The sequence below is a fragment of the Culex quinquefasciatus genome, chromosome 2 (genome assembly GCF_015732765.1).
Source record: "Culex quinquefasciatus strain JHB chromosome 2, VPISU_Cqui_1.0_pri_paternal, whole genome shotgun sequence".
NCBI lineage: Eukaryota > Metazoa > Arthropoda > Insecta > Diptera > Culicidae > Culex > Culex quinquefasciatus.
Genome location: NC_051862.1, coordinates 204,304,924 through 204,325,324, shown reverse-complemented (window position 1 = coordinate 204,325,324; position 20,401 = coordinate 204,304,924). Strand labels below are relative to the sequence as shown.

At 38.7% G+C, this 20,401-nt stretch overlaps 4 protein-coding genes across 6 annotated transcripts in view; 2 read left to right on the top strand and 2 right to left on the bottom strand.

Moving 5' to 3' along the window:
- The window catches only part of LOC6034385 (protein kinase C and casein kinase II substrate protein 3), an 88,873-nt gene extending 80,180 nt beyond the window's left edge, over positions 1-8,693 (bottom strand). For both annotated transcript variants that reach the window (XM_038252053.1, XM_038252054.1), the window contains exon 1: positions 8,432-8,693. The gene's annotated coding sequence lies outside the window, so the exon portion shown is untranslated. The remainder of the gene's footprint in view (positions 1-8,431) is intronic.
- A 4,681-nt stretch (positions 8,694-13,374) lies between these two features.
- On the top strand, positions 13,375-14,912 carry LOC6034387 (cAMP-dependent protein kinase catalytic subunit beta). 2 transcript variants are annotated; one of them, XM_038254689.1, is made up of 3 exons: positions 13,375-13,839; positions 13,901-13,981; positions 14,044-14,912. In XM_038254689.1, the coding sequence occupies exons 1-3, from the start codon at positions 13,480-13,482 to the stop codon at positions 14,854-14,856; spliced, it is 1,254 nt and encodes a 417-aa protein (XP_038110617.1). In that variant the 5' UTR covers positions 13,375-13,479; the 3' UTR covers positions 14,857-14,912. The 2 variants fall into 2 exon arrangements, with proteins under 2 accessions (XP_038110617.1, XP_001844705.2); XM_001844653.2 differs by having other exon boundaries at positions 13,376-13,839; positions 14,047-14,912.
- Positions 14,905-16,314, bottom strand: LOC6034388. The gene is made up of 4 exons (XM_001844654.2): positions 16,275-16,314; positions 15,729-16,076; positions 15,498-15,668; positions 14,905-15,440 (listed from the first exon to the last, which is right to left on the bottom strand). The coding sequence occupies exons 2-4, from the start codon at positions 16,023-16,025 to the stop codon at positions 15,033-15,035; spliced, it is 876 nt and encodes a 291-aa protein (XP_001844706.2). The 5' UTR covers positions 16,026-16,076; positions 16,275-16,314; the 3' UTR covers positions 14,905-15,032.
- A 2,180-nt stretch (positions 16,315-18,494) lies between these two features.
- On the top strand, positions 18,495-20,392 carry LOC6034389 (protein O-glucosyltransferase 2). Its single transcript, XM_001844655.2, has 3 exons — positions 18,495-18,801; positions 18,887-20,087; positions 20,140-20,392. The coding sequence occupies exons 1-3, from the start codon at positions 18,641-18,643 to the stop codon at positions 20,263-20,265; spliced, it is 1,488 nt and encodes a 495-aa protein (XP_001844707.2). The 5' UTR covers positions 18,495-18,640; the 3' UTR covers positions 20,266-20,392.
- Positions 20,393-20,401: the final 9 nt, after the last annotated feature.

Here is a 20,401-nt window from a genome sequence, read left to right as displayed (position 1 = left end):
CTGATCAATACCGACGCCGGCCACGACCAGTGGTAAGACACGGGGAAGTGGATGGGAATGTTAGTCCGATACTTGAGTGATGGGACCGCCAAATCGACTGCGTCTCCGACAAAGTATCACATGAGTTTTGAGGGGTTAGTAAGATGGGTATGAGGTCAGGATTCACTGTGGTAGGTGATGCGACCATAAGCAATTTGTTTATCTTTTGAAATTTTAAAATCTTAGGCAGCCGGCTGCGGAAAGATACACAATCATTGATTTAGAAATAGTTTTAATTCGAACGCGGCGCCAAATTATCATTCATTCCCCCGTCGGCGTGCCTTCCGAGCAACGACGCTGTGAGAAGGGCTCCTCCTTTTACTATTCAAGAAATATATTAAATTGTATTTTCTGTTATTTCCAAATGAATTATATCAAAACTTTATAGTTAGGTTTGCAATGATTTCATCGTGTTGCAGGATTTTAAGACGAAATGATCCGAAAATAGTAATCTACGAGACCGACAGAATTGCGAAAAATAGTAACTGAAAGTTTTCGTTTCGAGCAGTTATTGATAAAGTGACACTATCACGAATGGTACATTTTTACGAATGGTGCATTTTAAGCCGAAGTCGTTATAGGTAGTTATATCTTTACGTTATATTTATAATTCTCGGCAAAAATAAGATCAGAGTAAGAGGAGAACGAATCCGTAAAAACGACGCATGAACTCGAGTTAGACATTCTCGTTTAACGACCGGTATATTATTTTTTACGCGACTTGAAAGAAGGCAAGAAGAAAAAGAAGAGGGAAAGAGGGGAAAAATATGTAAAATATAAGATACATACAAGGATAAATTAAAGTAAATAGATAGATTGAAATGAATAAGTTAAAATAAATTGATACATTAAAATAAATTGGTCAATAAAAAAAAATATAATAAAATCCATCCATACATGAGCCAAATGATAGAGTTCACCAATTGTGGAAACTCACAAATGACTCTTCACAAAACTATTCATGCACCCACATCACTCGACTCACACATACATGCACACAAGCAAACTCACCCAGGGTTCCCAGTGTCGCATAAAACACGCTGACCTCTCCAGTTATAAGACACTCACCAAGGTATGCTTTTCCGTCTAAAACACCAACGTTTGCATGAGCTTTCCGTTATCGCCCGTTAATAACACCACACCATAGCTCCCGAATGCTTTGAGATTGACTTCCTCTGCTGCACTATGCGTCGACATTCATTGTAAAGTAGTAGCTCTTAAACTCATACCACTAAAAACATGTAGCAATTATACGCTTGTCCACACTTAAGCATCGTGCCGTTGGCTTCAAAAGTTCACGAGGTAAATTTTTTCTAACTTTATCAAGCAATAAACTATTTCCAATTCCCCCCATTTTGTTACTTTACCAATAAATCGTACTTAAAAATTACAAAAGCATTGACTAAGATTTAAAACTAAGAAGGATAGACACTTGTGTTTCAACAAGCATCTCTTAAATCTACAGCTACAGCAACAATTTCCCGATTAACACTATTCATTTAAGTTTTTAATAATTCACAACCCGATCAAACCTTATACCACCCCCAAGAAAACAAAATAACAACACTTTTATCGATTCAAACTGTTTACCACAACACATGTTCTCACACAATCTGTACTGCTCAACGCGTTCACATTTATATCACCGTAAACACTTTTAGCAGACTTTTGAATAAGCTATTCCAAGCTTTTGCTAATTTTCTTTATAAACTGAATATTTTCCTCTTGCACTTTAGATTTTACACCTACACTTTTGTGTTTTGATAATCAATCGATTCATCAAATCAAAACAATCTCCAGCACAATCACCTTTTCAGTTGGCAGTCGGCGATATTGCACGGAGAGCCCAAACGTCAGGCTCCTCAAGCAAGCGCTTGGCAGAAAAAAAAACATACACCTAACAGAAAATGTTATGGAATTTTCTTGAAAAAATCCATTTTTGCATAAGGGTTTAATAACAGTTTATGTTATCATAACAAAATTTGTTATTGGTCTGATATTGGTTGAAAGCCAAAACAACTGGGGAATAAAATTTTTTGTTATGGAAGAATAACTCCAACTGTTATTGGGATGATCGGATTAGTTGTTAAAATAACAAAAAATAATAACGAAGACTTGTTCGAAGAATAACTAAAAATGTTATTAGTCTGTTATTACAATAACAATCCAATAACAAAAAATCATAACGAGGAATAACAAATCTTGTTATAAATAACAGAAAATGTTATTGGCCTAGTATTTTCAAATATCAAAAAATGTTATTCCAAAGTTATTACCGTCTGCTCGGGTAATAAAAGGTAATATTCAACCTTCCAAATTTACACAATTTTTAACTGTGAATGTACAAAGTTAGAAACTTTGTGGATTTTTTCCACTTTTAATAAATGCTTTTACTAATTTCCTACCTATTCCGTTTTTTCTGACTAGAATTACCACCCTGTTCAGATGATGTTTAAATGTGTTCAGTTAACTGATCAATTGATTAGAGATTGTACCGGCAGTATCTTTGAGGTGGTAAAATTACACATTTCAGAAGTAAAATTACACCTTTTTCTGACATAAAAGATGTACCCTTCTCAGATGTAATATCACCATGATTTTTTTTGTGGATTTGTACGTCATCTTGGTGACAAAACTTTGTATATACAATAAAACAAAGTGATGATAGCATCTCTTGGTAAGCTAAATCGCAGCTCAAAAAAGTTTATACGAACGGAGCATTCTTAATTATTGTCCCTTACCAATTTTTCACAATTGCGCACACCATCCAGTGATAATCACCAGTGTTTATGCCAGTCGTCGTCGTCGTCGTGCGAAATTCATCCCATCCATTCCAGGCTGCCAGAGGTGGCAATAGCTCATCATCCCGGTCCCGCCGCAGCACATTTCATGCCCCGAGAATGGTTGGTGATGATGTCATTCATTAAAATAATCTCTCTCAACTCTCCGGGCCCTCTGCTGGTGCCATCAGCCATTTTTAATACACTTTGGTGTCATTCGACGTCCAAAGCTGCTGCTCTTGGCTCTGTGAATTGTTCACACATTCTGAATGGGGACACTTCACGAAGCACTTCCTACTGCTGCTATCCCGCTCGGAGTCCAGGTCCAGGTCGGGCGGCATGTGTCTGCTAATTAGCACTTTGATGCCATGTTGCCCCCATCTACACAGAGAGAGAGAGCGTCCAACATTGACCAAAGTGTCAAATCTATCGGGATTGATTGTATGGCCGACCCCGGAAGATTCGAATATTAGAAAGCCCGATTAAAAACGAGTTTCCGAAGAATGTCGAGTTCTACGACGCCACGCCACACAAGCTTTACAGATCCCCGCCCCGACCATAACTGGATGCTAATGTAGCAGCGCTCGGCCCGGGACCTGTTCCCGAACTCGAACACCAACTCCGAATCGGAATAGATTTTAATCAATGCGTGAAATTTCACCGCAACAATTTGCTAATGATGTCAAATAACGTCGTGGAATATAGCCTGGAGAGTCCGCGATTTCAGAGCTCTCCGGTGTTGTGGAGGACCACATGATACGACGCTGCGATATTTCCACTTTCAATTCATAATGCCGCGCAAACTGTGGAGTCAGCGGCCGCGCTAATTGATCCGACTTTGACATTATCGCCTTTGAAGTGGTATGTTGTTACACGTACCATACCAGTGCGATTGTGTGATAAAATAAAAATGGTGAACATCAGGTGTGTGACACTCACAGGCAACGTTATCTGTGTGATGACTGCTACATTGGTTGTCATTGAAGGTTGTGGGACTTTGGGGAAACTAGATTATTTTCGCGTTGTTCTCACGTGATTTTCTTCAGTGCCGTCATAAAAAAACATTCCATAGCATCGCAGCTCGAAAGGCACGTCGCCGAGTATGGATTCGCTAAAATTTTAACTCTTTTCCAACTGCTCAGCCAACTGAATACTAGCAATTCCGATAAAATGATCTTCGGGAGAGTTGTTCAAAATTTAATGGTCCTACATCTGAGAATTGATAAAGATTTGACGACTATTGCGCCCTCCACAGTTTAACACTGAAACAGTTTTTTTGACGATTTTTCCCACACAGTAAAAAATAATGTTAATTTGGAAGGTGTAATTTTGGGAGGTTGAATATTACCTCTTTTATGATGTAATGTTACCTCAATTTAGACTGAAAAAGTGACATTGCACCAGAACAGTACTAAAATTACACATTTTCAGAGGTAAAATTACACATTTTTTTGAAATAAAAGATGTACCCCTTCCCAAATCCAAAAAACTGTCCACGTGGTTTATGGATGGTCCCAACAAAACAAATACAGTCTCTTTCCGAATCTTTAAAATACATTTTAGAGACTTTCGAATATTTAATTTCCAATAAAACAAAAAAAAATAATAACAGACACTTTCTATCAGCATAGGTAACGCTCACTATGTTGTAGTGTCGAATGTCCAAAGAAGAAAATTGTAGAGAGATTTGTCTAATCTTTTTTCAGGGACGAGAATAGACACTATTATACAATTCGAAAAAGACATACACATTGAAATATATTTGTTATGGCCTTATTAAAACACGTTACTTAATCCACCTTTAGGTGGTTGGTGCCTTCCTCACATTCATAAAGTCAATAGATTCAGTAAAAATAGCAACATTTCCCCTTAACATGTTTAACAAATCAACTTTATTACTCATTTTTTTATAGGGTTCGCAGACCTTCAATATCGGCAAGGTCTGATAAAAAACCTATCCAACGATAGTTCGCATGGAAGATTCAGACAATATTTCTATCAAAATATCTGAGATACGGCCTCCAAAAAGTGTATAAATATCACTTAAGTGCTAATAACTTTCGATAGGGTTGGCAGATCTTCGATGTTTCAGGCTCATTTGAAAGGTCTTTCAATTATCTAACTAACGACGGGTCGCATAAGGAAAATTTCATGTAAGTCCATGAATATTTAGCATCATGTTCGGCAGAAGCCTACCTATAGAAAATCTTTTAATTATTTGTTTTATACTTTTTATTTCCAAATTTTGAAAATTCAGCTTGAAAAATCCTAATTTGAAGTAGGGGAAATATACCCATTTTAAGCCTGATAAGCGGTCATGTTTGAATGATGCTGGATAATCTGGAGTGTTACTTGAAATTTACTTAAACTGAGCAACTTTTTGTAAACATTTCTGTTTATTTTCACTTTTACTAAAAGTTATTCTATTTCTTTTACAAGCATTTAAAAAAATCCCAAATGCATTTTAATCAGACGAGAATGCATTGGGCCACGCCCATTTTTCTTTTTTCAGCTTAGTTCTTTTTTTGTTTCAGCGCTCTTTTGGGTCTGCTTAGTGCTGCCAATTGTGATGAAATTTTAAGCCAGGCCTGCCCAACGTCCGGCCCGTGAAGCCATTTCATCTGGCCCGCGATTTTGCAAGAAAACAAAATGATCCATTTCGTATAATTTTGAAATTTATGAAAAAACTTGGATTGTTGTCAAAAAATGTACAAAAAGACACAAAATTTAAATTTCTTTCGGTTTTTACTGTGTTTACTTCAAATCGAAGTTTTTTTTTTATTTTCTATTTTTTTTTTCAAATAAATAAGTAAGCAAAAGCTAATGATTTTTTTCAGAACAACTTTTCAGTGATGAAGTTTTTTTTAATGAAGCTTAAAAAGGCTTCAAATTATTCATACTGAGAATAGATCGCTGCCAATATTTTAAAAATATAAACATAATGTCTCAAAATGGGGCATGAAATAAGGCAGCAAAAATATATTTTTTGCAATTCCGTCGTGAAACTACTTACTTTTCTTCTCATTCTTGAACGACGAAATAGCCTACTTTTCTGTACCAAAAATAACAGAATCGAATAGCAACACTTTTCACTCAAATGGGTGCTGAAAAGTTGAACTTTTCAGCACTTGTTTCGAAAAGTAACACTTTTCAACATTTTTTGATTTAAACGATTTATTGACAAAATACATGAAAATTTGTCATAAAATTTCACTCAGTGTGTGTTTTTTGGAATTGCAAAAAATGTTGTATGGAACTCGTTGCAAAACTTGATTTTTTCAGCACTCTTCGTATTTATCCAACTCGGTGAACCTCGTTGGATAGATGTACGACTCGTGCTGAAAAAATCCTCTGCAACTTGTTGCATAAACTACTATTTTCATAAACCTTGAAATAACGAATTGAAAATTATTTAATACACATTTATTACTCATTTTAAGTTTAGCTTGTGTTTAAAATCATTTGAAAATATTTTTTAAAATATTTGAATAAAGGTGCACAAAAACGCAAAAAAGTTTGTTTTTTTTTATCATGTCTCATTGATTTTTTATATCGTAGTGTTGAGGAAATTAAACTTGAAAAATTGCAACGACCATTGAAATTTGATTTTTTTTTAATAAAAATTTGCAATCGTTAAAAACAATAACTAAACAATTTTAAACAAACAAAAATCAAAATAACCCAAATAAACTCATTTTTGAATGTTATCTTTGTTTTTCATTCTTAAAATCAAGATTTAGGAATCTTATTTGCAACACTAGTTCTTTTATTTATTTTCTTTAAAAGAACCCAATAATAAAAATTTAACAAAAATGTGTTAACTTCTTCAACTTTTATCAAATATTAGTTCCGACCCGCCACTGCTTCAGAAACATCAGATCTGGCCCGCAGGGCCAAAAGGTTGGGCACCCCTGTTTTAAGCGAACACTCACGAAAAGTAGCATTTATAGTGAAAGTTTCCTGGCATCACTGGCTCACTCCAACAGGCGCTGCACCAGCATGTTGGTGGTGTTGGTGGCCACCCTTTGTTCTTTATTTGCCTTCACTTCTCGCTCGGTTTTCTTCAGCCTTCGATTGGAATGGGTCGTCAAAATTGAAACGTCAAAAGACTTGGCCCCCTTTTTTTTGATTGCGCTTGCTCATAATTTGCATGTTTCGAGATTATTTTTCAAGTAAGTGACTAACTAATGTTCAAAAGAACATGCTGTCGGTAGTTGGAAGCAATTTTATATCTTAAGCGCTTTGAAATCGTTAACGCAAGTGAAAAGATACTGATGGCGACTTTCGTTAAGCAGTTAACCTCTGTTCTTGCGTGTGGATGTGTGTGCCACCAAAATGATGAGAAATTGAATGTGAAGTTTTGTGCCTTTGTGAAAATGATTCTAATGTTTCAACTCACATCGGCTTTTGCCCTCGAAAACCAAAACATCCATGTAGATAGACCCTTGGTTCGATGGATTAATAAATAAATAAGAAATTGTCTCGCAAAATAGAAATTATGATCAAAAGTGCATTAAATTTGATCTGTTGCTGGTAACAGACCATCCGTAAACCACGAGGACACTTTAGGGGGAGGGGTCTAATCAGATCTTCGAGCCTTAATAGCGAATTTCAAGCAAAACAATGTAATCGGACCAATGTGAGTTTGTAAACAAGGAGTTTATAATTCTCACTCCCAACGTAAACATCCCCTGTCGTGAGCAGGATACACTCTTTGTTTACAAACTCACGATCTCCCAACTACATTGTTTTGCTTTATTGGTTCTGTTTTCGATTTTGAGTCAACGATTTTTTTGTACAAAGTGTTCAATTTCCGATCAAGATTATAACCTTACCTCAGGTAGAGCGTAACATTGTATTTTTCTGAAATGTTCTAGAATTTTGCCGAAGACATGAAATCGGTTGGAAAATCCTCAGGGTTTCGAATATTGCTAAATAGATTTTAAAAATCTTAATAATCAAATCATAATAAGACTATAGTAATTCCGACAGCATTAGTATATTTTACAAATGTACCACAAACAAATCAAAATGCATTCTAAATTCGACCTTGATTCTTCCAAATTCCTTGTATTACAAAATATTTCTCTCTCTACAAAATTCACACAAACAAAAAATACCACAAGAAGATCTTCGGTGCGTTTCAAGCTGTATGCCGATCATCCAACCGGTAAATCCTCAATCTTTCGTTGACAACACCCAAATCCCACCACCAACACACACGGGGAACGCAGGAATATAAAAATAACCTTCCCAACGCCGAGAGAAGAAGCATCCTCCCACCAAACACTCAATCTTGGTAACACTTCTACGCGAGTCGGCGCCCACGCTTGGTATTAGAAGTGTGTGCTTCTATGAATTTTCGATCAGAAAAGGTACCAAATCCATACAGGTCAATCTCGACGCGAAGGTCTCGTGACAATAAGGGGGGAATCGCTCGTAAATATTGTATGCTGGCCTCTGCCATTAGATCTAACTTTTTAGTTAACCCGGGAGAGGACAGGGTGTGTTGTGTTGCGCCGTTGTGCAGTACCAAGCGAACCTCCCTCCAAGTTCAAGGTTGAGACGTGACGAGAGAGTTGAGTAGTACTAAAATGGTTTAGGTCTCTTACCTTTTTTAACGCAGGTCAACGGCAGGCTGCAGGGTAATCCTTTGGTTTTCGGGGGGATTCCGGACCGGAAGCGGGAACTCACTTGTTAATTTATGCCACAACACACTTTGAAAAACTTGCTTCTTCTCGTTGTGGAAGGGACTCCAACAGTTTACAACTTTTCTGAATTCTACAAAACACGGTTTACGTGATCAGAGAAGGCCTCAACCGACCTCAACCCAGGTGTAAAACTGGACACCTCGAAAAGCTCCGAGCTCTGTAAATAAAATATTTAAATTTCGACTTCGACTCTAAACATTCCTAAACATTCCCGAAGGCGGTGGTTTCCAGTTTCACACCCGCTCGTTTGAGGCCCACCTCCTGTCCACCCCTTCCCAGGGGGAGCACTTTTTGAACTTCCAACACACACAAAACGCGAAGAGAACCGTTTTATTTCCGCCGCGCAGAACAAAACGTCAAAATGGATGACGTTTTAATTATTTTTTATTCTGTATTGCGCGTATTCCCGAAAAAGACACGCGGCATATCAGCCTCGAAACGACGCGCCGCACTTTCGGCAAATGCTCGCTGTCAAATCCCATACTGCGCGTTTTGTTTTTGTTGATCTTCTTTTTCGAATTGCATGGCATTGTTGCCGGGTATGTTTTTTATTGCACCAAAAGTGCAGAAAATCGCTGGCAACAGTGTCTGCGGCACATTCTGAAATGCCGCGCGGCGTGTACCTTCGAGAGAAACGGACAATATGTTCTCTCCCTTCGGGGCCTTTCGCTGACCGATGACCACTGGCCACTCACACACACACACACACGAGCGCAGGGGGGAGAAATTCTGCTGAACACGACAGCAAAGTGGCCGCACCGCCGCGACAGCACTTTGGCGCAACTTTTGCACTTGAAAACGTGACCGATAACGGGGTGATTTTCCTCCGGAGAACCGACGACGTCACACTGTTTAGTGGTAACTGGTCCCCACCGTGATTTCCACGAAAAAATCCGCGACACTCACTTGACAGCGTTCTCTTCTATTGTAATCACAAGCGCGTCTGTGTCGTTGCGTTCGCTAAATTCCGGTTCTCGCGAGTCCGTTTTGCGGACACGGTAAACAAATTTTACTTTCTCAAATAAATAAAAACTAAGCCATAAATGGTTGTTGTTTTTCTCACCGTGCCTGCTCCAGCGCGACCAACACAAACAAAACGAATTTTTGACAGCGGGTCGTCAGACGCATGCACTGAAGAAAAAAGACCGATGAGGGGTACTCAAATTAAGCAAATCAAAGTCAAGCAACAGTACAGGCTGCAAAAATCAAACCGATTTCAAATGAAACTAAATAAATCTCGAAATAAATAATAATTTGATTGGGTCCTAAAATGAAGCTTGGATTGCTGATATTATTGTTTACAGCAATAAAGCTTATTTTTCTGAGTACATTGACCCTTTGTACGACCACAAAGAGTTTAAAATGGATTTTTAAATCAATTTTGAAAAATTAACTTCGCGGTCCTTCTTGACAGACAAGCTCCTACTTGACAGCACGTTCCAAGGGGACCATAGTTGATCCATCGAAAAAATGTTGTCTTGTCGAAAAAAAAAATTGCATTAAAATGAAAAAAAAAAGTGATCAGAAATGGTTTTCAATCGTGTTTTTTACCGTTGTACATAAAAATTGACATAGGGCTTTAGTACCCAATTCGTAAGTTCCACGAGAATCGATCGACAAGTTGGATAGTTTACTGATGGTGCTTAGGACATATATGACATACATGATATTAAAAATGAATTAAAATGCTCTTAAATTCTGAAATCCTGAAATTCTTAAATTCTTAAATTCTTAAATTTTTAAACTTTTAAATTTTTAAACTTTTAAACTTTTAAACTTTTAAATTCTTAAATTCTTAAATTCTTAAATTCTTAATTTCTTAAATTCTTAAATTTTTAAATTCTTAAATTCTTAAATTCTAAAATTCTTAAATTTTTAAATTCTTAAATTCTTAAATTCTTAAATTCTTAAATTCTTAAATTCTTAAATTCTTAAATTCTTAAATTCTTAAACTCTTAAATTCTTAAACTCTTAAATTCTTAAATTCTTAAATTCTTAAATTTTTAAATTTTTAAATTCTTAAATTCTTAAATTCTTAAATTCTTAAATTCTTAAATTCTTAAATTCTTAAATTCTTAAATTCTTAAATTCTTAAATTCTTAAATTCTTAAATTCTTAAATTCTTAAATTCTTAAATTCTTAAATTCTTAAATTCTTAAATTCTTAAATTCTTAAATTCTTAAATTCTTAAATTCTTAAATTCTTAAATTCTTAAATTCTTAAATTCTTAAATTCTTAAATTCTTAAATTCTTAAATTCTTAAATTCTTAAATTCTTAAATTCTTAAATTCTTAAATTCTTAAATTCTTAAATTCTTAAATTCTTAAATTCTTAAATTCTTAAATTCTTAAATTCTTAAATTCTTAAATTCTTAAATTCTTAAATTCTTAAATTCTTAAATTCTTAAATTCTTAAATTCTTAAATTCTTAAATTCTTAAATTCTTAAATTCTTAAATTCTTAAATTCTTAAATTCTTAAATTCTTAAATTCTTAAATTCTTAATTCTTAAATTCTTAAATTCTTAAATTCTTAAATTCTTAAATTCTTAAATTCTTAATTCTTAAATTCTTAAATTCTTAATTCTTAAATTCTTAAATTCTTAAATTCTTAAATTCTTAAATTCTTAAATTCTTAAATTCTTAAATTCTTTTAAATTCTTAAATTCTTAAATTCTTAAATTCTTAAATTCTTAAATTCTTAAATTCTTAAATTCTTAAATTTAAATTCTTAAATTCTTAAATTCTTAAATTCTTAAATTCTTAAATTCTTAAATTCTTAAATTCTTAAATTCTTAAATTCTTAAATTCTTAAATTCTTAAATTCTTAAATTCTTAAATTCTTAAATTCTTAAATTCTTAAATTCTTAAATTCTTAAATTCTTAAATTCTTAAATTCTTAAATTCTTAAATTTAAATTCTTAAATTCTTAAATTCTTAAATTCTTAAATTCTTAAATTCTTAAATTCTTAAATTCTTAAATTCTTAAATTCTTAAATTCTTAAATTCTTAAATTCTTAAATTCTTAAATTCTTAAATTCTTAAATTCTTAAATTCTTAAATTCTTAAATTCTTAAATTCTTAAATTCTTAAATTCTTAAATTCTTAAATTCTTAAATTCTTAAATTCTTAAATTCTTAAATTCTTAAATTCTTAAATTCTTAAATTCTTAAATTCTTAAATTTATAAAATTCTTAAATTCTTAAATTCTTAAATTCTTAAATTCTTAAATTCTTAAATTCTTAAATTCTTAAATTCTTAAATTCTTAAATTCTTAAATTCTTAAATTCTTAAATTCTTAAATTCTTAAATTCTTAAATTCATCGTAAATTCTTAAATTCTTAAATTCTTAAATTCTTAAATTCTTAAATTCTGACGTGTGCTCTTCCGATCTTTAAATTCTTAAATTCTTAAATTCTTAAATTCTTAAATTCTTAAATTCTTAAATTCTTAAATTCTTAAATTCTTAAATTCTTAAATTCTTAAATTCTTAAATTCTTAAATTCTTAAATTCTTAAATTCTTAAATTCTTAATTTTAAATTCTTAAATTCTTAAATTCTTAAATTCTTAAATTCTTAAATTCTTAAATTCTTAAATTCTTAAATTCTTAAATTCTTAAATTCTTAAATTCTTAAATTCTTAAATTCTTAAATTCTTAAATTCTTAAATTCTTAAATTCTTAAATTCTTAAATTCTTAAATTCTTAAATTCTTAAATTCTTAAATTCTTAAATTCTTAAATTCTTAAATTCTTAAATTCTTAAATTCTTAAATTCTTAAATTCTTAAATTCTTAAATTCTTAAATTCTTAAATTCTTAAATTCTTAAATTCTTAAATTCTTAAATTCTTAAATTCTTAAATTCTTAAATTCTTAAATTCTTAAATTCTTAAATTCTTAAATTCTTAAATTCTTAAATTCTTAAATTCTTAAATTCTTAAATTCTTAAATTCTTAAATTCTTAAATTCTTAAATTCTTAAATTATTAAATTCTTAAATTCCTAAATTCCTAAATTCCTAAATTCTTAAATTCTTAGATTCTTAGATTCTTAAATTCTTAAATTCCTAAGCAAATCAGAATTAAAGACGATTTAAGATTTAATCCAATTCAAAATTTATAATTTTATAGTTAAAGAGTTTTAGAGTTTAGGAATTTAAAAATAATAAGTGTTAAAGTTTTAGAAGTTAAAGCATTTTATAATCCGTTTTTACTTTGATTTGATTTTTGTAGAGTATTCCATCGCGTGCCTTTAATGTTACCATCAGCTCATTGACGTTCAATTACAGCTCATAAAAGAGTTTTCAACGTGGTTTTCAACATAAATCGAGTGATAAATAACTCAATAGGAAGTCAGCAAGTAACTTTAGTAAGCTGTTTAAATCGGTTTAAATAGTAGAAACCAGGATGGAGTTAGGAGCAAGTACTCAACCTGCCATACATACGAGAAAAGAAACTACTTGGTAAAGAAACCCGTCGAAATAAGGAATTTCGAAATCTAGAATTTTTAAAGTATATAAGCATTTCAGGAATTAAAAATTTATGGATTTCAGAATGTAGTTTTTTTTTTAGATTAAAGAATTATATTTATGATTAAAAGCAAGAATAGTTTAAATTTCTAGAATAAAAAGCCAAAAACGGCCTAAAATTAGTGTTTAACAGATTTTATTTTATTTTTTTATAATTTTTTAAAATATATCTATAATAAATTTTGAGTAAAATTAACTTATTAAGTAAGCGTAATAATTACACTTTCCCCAATTTTTGAAGAAAATTCAATTCGGGTGATTATAGATGTTCGTGTATGTCGGTCTTGTTGTCGTTCGCTGCAATGTTTTTAAAAGAACTCTGAAAATTTAATTTGGCTTTTTCGAAAAGATTTTTGTTTGTGTTGTTTTAATTTTAAATAAATCCCAAAAGTTTGAAAAAGATAGCCAGCAAAACCCCAGCAAACCATGCCAGAATGGGGCCGTCTCCAGCACTTCAAATGTCTGCTGACCTGTCGCCTCACCGGTAGTGCAGGAGGAAACAGGTGCTGTCTCGCTGCGTCCCTTCGTTCGGAAGCCATGGCCGAGGTCAAGTCGGCCCCGACGCTGAAAAGCTACAGCCCGCTCAAGAGTTCCCCGTCGACGCAGTCGTCGTCCCGCGGGGCAGGAGGTAAAAAGTTCTCCAGCACCAGCGACTACAAGCAAACGCTGAACCGGCTCAAGGTGGACTTTGAGCGGCGGTACCAGAACCCGCGGGTGGCCAGCGAGACCGGGCTGGACGATTACGACGTGCTGCGGACGCTGGGGACGGGCGCGTTCGGGGTTGTGGTGAGTTGGCTGGGTGGAGTTGTGAGATTTAGGCTGAAAGTTGCATTTATTGTGATTGTAGAGATTGATCCGCAAAAAGAAAAGTGAGGAATACTTTGCGATGAAGATCGTGTCCAAAGAGCGAATCATCCGGCAGAAGCAGGTACTTGGCGTTTCCGACGATTAAGGAGTAAAATTGAAATTCTCATTCACTTCCATTTCAAGCAGTTACAGCACATGCTGAATGAGAAGCGGATCTTGCAGAGCGTCGAGTTTCCGTTTCTGGTGACCATGGAGAGCTGCTACAAGGACAACAGTTTTATCTACCTTGCGATGCCGTTCGTCAGCGGGGGTGAGCTGTACTCGTTGCTGCGGAAGAACAAACGCTTTGGCGAAGATCAGACCAAGTTCTACGGGGCGCAGGTTGCCCTGGCCGTTGAGTACCTGCACCATCTTGGGTTGATCTATCGCGATCTCAAGCCCGAGAACATACTGATCGATGCGAAGGGTTACGTGAAGATCACGGACTTTGGCTTTTGCAAGTTGATCCGGGATCGAACGTGGACGCTCTGCGGAACGCCCGAATATCTGGCACCGGAGATCATCCAGAACAAGGGCTACGGCAAGAGCGTCGATTGGTGGTCCTTTGGAGTGCTGCTGTACGAAATGATCGCGGGCTACTCGCCGTTTTACACCCACTCGGCCGATCAGATGTTGCTGTTTGAAAAGATCGTCAAGGGCAAGGTGCGGTTCCCGTCCAACTTTGGCACGGATATCAGGAACTTGATACAGAGTCTGGTGCAGGTGGATCTTACCAAGCGGTTCGGCAACCTGAAGAACGGCACGAGTGACATCAAGCAGCATGCGTGGTTCCGGGGCACCAACTGGATTGGGCTGCTGAACGGGGAAGTAACGGCGCCGTTTATTCCAAAAGTGGCAGGTCCCGGCGACACGAGTCAGTTCGATGCGTACGAGGAACCGCCGGAGCTGATGGTGACCTCAAAGTGTTTGTATGTGAAAGAGTTTGCCGATTTTTAACTTGTTTGTTTTTGTTTGTAGATAAGTGTCGAATAAAACGATGTCCTCTAACTCAGGAGAATGGTTTAATTCCAGTAACAAAAATTCAGCTCAGGTCTTTTTAAAAGACGGTTCAATTCCTTGATTGAAATCCTTTAACAATAAAACATTAACAAGCGAAGATCGATCACCAAAATTTAAAACTGTGGCATCTTTAAGCTAATCGAACGTCCAAATCGCGACGTGATCTTCTTCATCACGTTATCCGGCGTGGTATCTTCAACCTTTACCTTCTTAAACTTCTTCTTCTTCAGCGTCCGCTTCACCACCGGTGTTTGGCTCTTTTTAGGACGTCCTCTCGGTCTGGGTCCGTCGTCGATCACAAGTCGTGGCTCGTCCTCGTTGGTGGCCTCGCCCTCGGTTTCCTCCTGGTGTTGGAAGCTGAACGGATACTTCACAATCGGATTGACCAACCCTTCGATCGTCTTCATCTCGTCGTCGGACAACGGCGTGGGCGTATTCGGCGGAGCAACCGTCTGCAAACAGTAGAAGTCTTTGCTCTCGCCCAGCACCACTTCCGGATGGGCCGCACGAATGTGCGTGTGCTGCGGAAGAGTTTCTTTGAGCAATTCTATTAGTCTTGCAGGTGTCAAACATCTTACCACTCCATCCTGGGAATCAAACACCGCGAAACACGCTTCGCAGAACGGCCGCAGATGCATCTTCATGTGGGTGACCATGCTGAGGCGGGTGTTGGTCGGGTAACGACACTCCTGGCACAGGAACTTCGGACCGCGTTTCTCGCTCAGATTCATCTTATTCCGGATGATGTTCTGCAAAGCAAAAGGCCGTTTCATCAATCAAATTTCCCTCAAAAGCAATCCAACACTCACATAAAGCGGCCCCTTCGGCTTCAGATCCGAACACTCGAGCTCCTCCGCCAGCACCTCCCCGGATTCGCTGATCGGCAAGATGTGACCCTCCGACGAGAAGGAGGAAAATTCCCCCGACGAAGTGTTTGGCCCGTCGTCGTAGGCGAAACTGAAGCAGCTGTCCGAGCTGACGTTGACCGGGGTGGAAGTGGCCGATGCTGCCGCCAACCGCTGGTTCCAGATGATGAAAGCCTTCGGTTCGTCCGGGCCGTGGTTCGAGCCGGTTATGGTGGGCGATTCCGTCGATTGGTGCGACATTTTGTTGTTTGATGATTGACTGGGGCGCGAGAGAAGGGCGATCGACGTTTGCTTTGTTGTGAAATCAAAGGACAAAGGAAGTTCAAGGTCAGTTCCAAGAATAATTATTATTTAATTTAAAAATTATTTTGGTTTGGGAGATGTTTTTGTTAAATCATTCATAACCAGTACAAATTAATGATCTTTGTTACACTATGTTACTTCATGAATTTCAATTAATAAAGTTTAATTATAAGACAATGCAACTACCTAGATTCAAGCGAAATTAAATTTATTTTTTATACGAACCTCGCAAAATGCAAACAAAAAAGCGCGCAACTTGACAACGGTAACGCTGGTTTAAGGGGCTGTTCAGTGAATGCGTGACTTGATTGATCACAACCACAAGTGTAACGCGATTGCACGCATAACTGAACTCATGCAGATTTCGACAAATAAAACTCAACTTACTAGTACACTGAAAATACGCCACCCTTTTTTCCAAGTGCCCAAACACTTGAATGATTCAATTAAGCGCTCTTCATAAAGGCGTCATTTGTTTTTCTCAATTTTTAATAGCAAAAACACCTTAATTAATTTCAAATTGCTCTCTATGATGAAATTATTCCTATTTTCTATTACGTTTTGAAAAAAATTATGGTTTTCATCTAGGTTTTCATGCTTTTTTGTGGAAATAGGAATTGAAGCAACCATCAACGCGGTAGCGGGTAAGGATGGTATCGGTGCTGAACTCATCAAGATGGACCCGGACAAGCTGGCGGCCTGTCTACACCGGCTGATTGTCAAGGTCTGGGACACAGAACAGCTACCGGAGGAGTGGAAAGAGGGAGTAATATGCCCGATCTACAAGAAGGGGGACAAGTTGGAATGTGAGAACTATCGAGCCATCACTATTCTCAACGCGGCCTACAAAGTGCTGTCTCAGATCATCTTCTGACCTCTGTCGGAGCGAGCAAAGGATTTCGTTGGGCCGTACCAAGCCGGTTTTGTGGAGGGGAAATCGACGACGGACCAAATCTTTTTGCTACGCCAAATCCTCCAAAAATGTCGCGAGTACCAGATCCCGACGCACCACCTGTTCATCGATTTCAAAGCCGCGTACGACTCGGTCGATCGCGAAGAGCTATGGAAGATCATGTACGAGAACGGTTTTCCCGGGAAGCTGATCAGACTGGTGAAATCAACGATGGACGGGGCACGGTGCAGCGTGAAGATTTCGGGGCGATGTCCGACCCGATCGAATCGCGCAAGGGACTGCGACAAGGCGACGGTATCTCCGGCCTCTGTTTCAACATTGGGCTTGAAGGTGTAATGAGGCGGGCGGGCTTCATCATGCGGGGCACGATTATCAACCGATCCAGCCAATTCATCTGCTATGCCGACGACATGGACATTGTCGGCAGGACGTTCGAGGGTGGCCAGGCGGTACACCGAATTGAAGCGGGAAGCAGCAAAGGTTGGATTAACGGTGAATGTGGCGAAGACGAAATATCTGCTGGCAGGAGGAACCGAGTCCCTTAGGGCTCGCATAGGACCGAGCGTGACGATCGACGGTGACGAGTTCGAGGTCGTGGAGGAGTTTGTGTACCTCGGTTCGTTGGTAACGTCTGACAACAACTGCAGCAGAGAAATTCGGAGGCGCATCATCACCGGTAGTCGTGCCTACTATGGACTCCACAAGACCCTACGGTCTGGTCATCTTTCCCGGCGTACAAAGTGCACCATGTACGAAACGCTGATAAGACCGGTCGTTCTCTACGGGCACGAGACGTGGACGATGCTCGAGGAGGACCTGCAAGCACTTGAAGTTTTCGAACGGCGAGTGCTTAGGACGATCTTTGGCGGCGTGCGTGATAACACGGTATGGAGGAGAAGGGTAAACCACGAGCTGGCGCAACTCTACGGCAAGCCAAACATTCGGAAAGTCGCCAAGGCTGGCCGGATCAGGTGGGCCGGAGACGTCGCGAGAATGCCGGACGCGCTGGATGCGCGCCAACCGAACCAGACTATCAATCCGATGAAGTTGGTGTTCAATTCGGAGCCGTCTGGAACACGGCGGAGGGGGGCGCAACGTGCAAGGTGGTTAGACCAAGTGGAGGAAGATCTTCGAAGTGTGGGAGTTCCGAGTTGGAATTGGAGAGTAGCAGCCCAAGACCGAGTTCAGTGGCAGCGCATCTGGAGACAGCTCATGACCCGGGGGTTGTCTGAGCAGTAAAAGTAAAGTAAGGAATTGATCGGAATTGCAAAATTTTGAAAGTTGATTTTCCCGAAACGGCAGGATCGTAGGTTTCGCCCTTCTGAAATGTTGTTACTGATTTTTGAATTTCACAACCAGACCATCTCTACACCTCTACTTTACCGATTCTCATAACCACCCCGTTTCCCATCACCACCCCCAACCACCTCACCCACCCACCACCCATCTGTTTACTCCCGTTATTTGTTTGTAAACACGCCGCAGCACCGCAGCCGTCACAGTTCAACGGTACCGAAATCAACAGTCAGCGCGCCGGTCACTGCCTGCCGCCCCCACAAAACTGTTCGTTCAGTATCGATCCCGTTGCTGCCGCGGGTCGGCCGCAAGGAAATCGATTGAAAAGTTTTTGCGTGAAAAAATGGAACTTTTGCAAGTGCTGTTTCTCGCCCTGGTGCAGCTGCTCGGTTCGAGTCGGGGCGAGGACACGCGGGTTTGGGGACCGGGCCTGGAACTGGCCGACAAGCTGCCGCTGAATGCGAGGTATTTCTTCGTGGAGTCTCGGGACGGTGCGGGGAGTATGTGAGTAGAAATCAGCTGTTTTGTTTTAGTTTTTTTTTTTTTGTGGGGTGGTGAGTAACAGGTTGGTTTTGGTTTTTTTTTCCAGAGTTCCTCAGCAATATCGGGTGTTGTTCAAGGGGCACTCTAGGATTGGGTCATGCCGGGTTAAGATTGAGCAGATTGACCGGGTCGATGGCTCGTCTATCATTCGGTACAAGCTGATGGAAACGTGCTGGAACGTGGAGATTCACGTGCTTCTGGGAGAGCGGCATTTGGGACAGTCGCCTTATAGGTTTGAGGGCAAGCTGTACACGGAAAACTGCTACTGTCCGCAGGCACCGCTGGAAGATTGGATGGAGCAGATCGGGTGTCCCAGTGAGGACGTCCAGATCAACAACGATTTGATTCCGTTTCGGGCGGTGAATTTCTCTAGTTTGCGACCACGGATCATTCAGCAGTACGACAAACCGGGCTCGGTTTCGCTATGTAATTACGTGGTCAAGGACAATCAAATCTATCGAACCTGTTACGGTCGGTACACCGGTTTCAAGATGTACATGGACGCGATATTGCTCTCGTTGGCGAGGAAAACGCTTCTCCCGGATATGGAGCTTTTTGTGAACCTCGGCGATTGGCCACTCGTCACCAAAGGAGGTCACCGAAGGACAACCGGACCGTACCCGATCTTTTCCTGGTGCGGCAGCGAAGACACTTTCGACATCGTGATGCCGACGTACGATCTCGTTGAAGCTTCCCTCGAGGCCATGAGTCGAGTTTCTCTCGATATGCTCTCGGTTCAACGGAAGGGCGTTCCTTGGGAGGAGAAGGTTCCGAAAGCGTTTTGGCGAGGTCGGGACGCGTGCCGTGAGCGGCTCGACCTAGTCGGACTGTCCCAGCAACATCCGGATCTGGTGAACGCCTCACTGACGAACTTTTTCTTTTTCCGGGATGAAGAAAAGAAATACGGTCCGAAGGTGGCGCACATTTCCTTCTTTGACTTCTTCGACTACAAGTACCAGGTCAACGTGGACGGAACGGTGGCGGCCTACCGGTTCCCGTACCTGCTCGGCGGATCGTCCGTCGTTTTCAAGCAGGCATCCAAGTATTACGAGCACTTTTACAGCAAACTCGAGCAGGGAAGGGAATATTTGCCGCTGAAGCGTGATCTGTCCGACTTGATTGAAAACATCCAGCGGGCAAGACAGCAAGACGACGAGATGATTACAGTTCGGGACAACGCGAAAGCCTTCGTCGATCAGCACCTGCTGCCGCGATCGATTCTGTGCTATTCCGGGCTGTTGTTCAAGGTTAGTTGGGTTAAGATTCTTAAAATCTCAACTAATCGCTCGATCTTTTCAGGAATACAGTCGAAACATCGTTAGTCCCGTGCAGATTCTTCCCGGAATGGAACAGGCCAGCCAACCGGGGACATCTTCAAACTGTGAGTGTGATTCCGTTGAGGGAAATAACCACGACGAACTGTAAATTTGTAAGCATTTCCTAATACGTTTAAGAGTTTAGATTGTTAGTTGAATCTCTCGCTGTAGACAGCACTATCCCTATTAGAATTACCGAATAAAGCCAACCTCGGACGTTCGGATCCAACACAAAACGACATTTC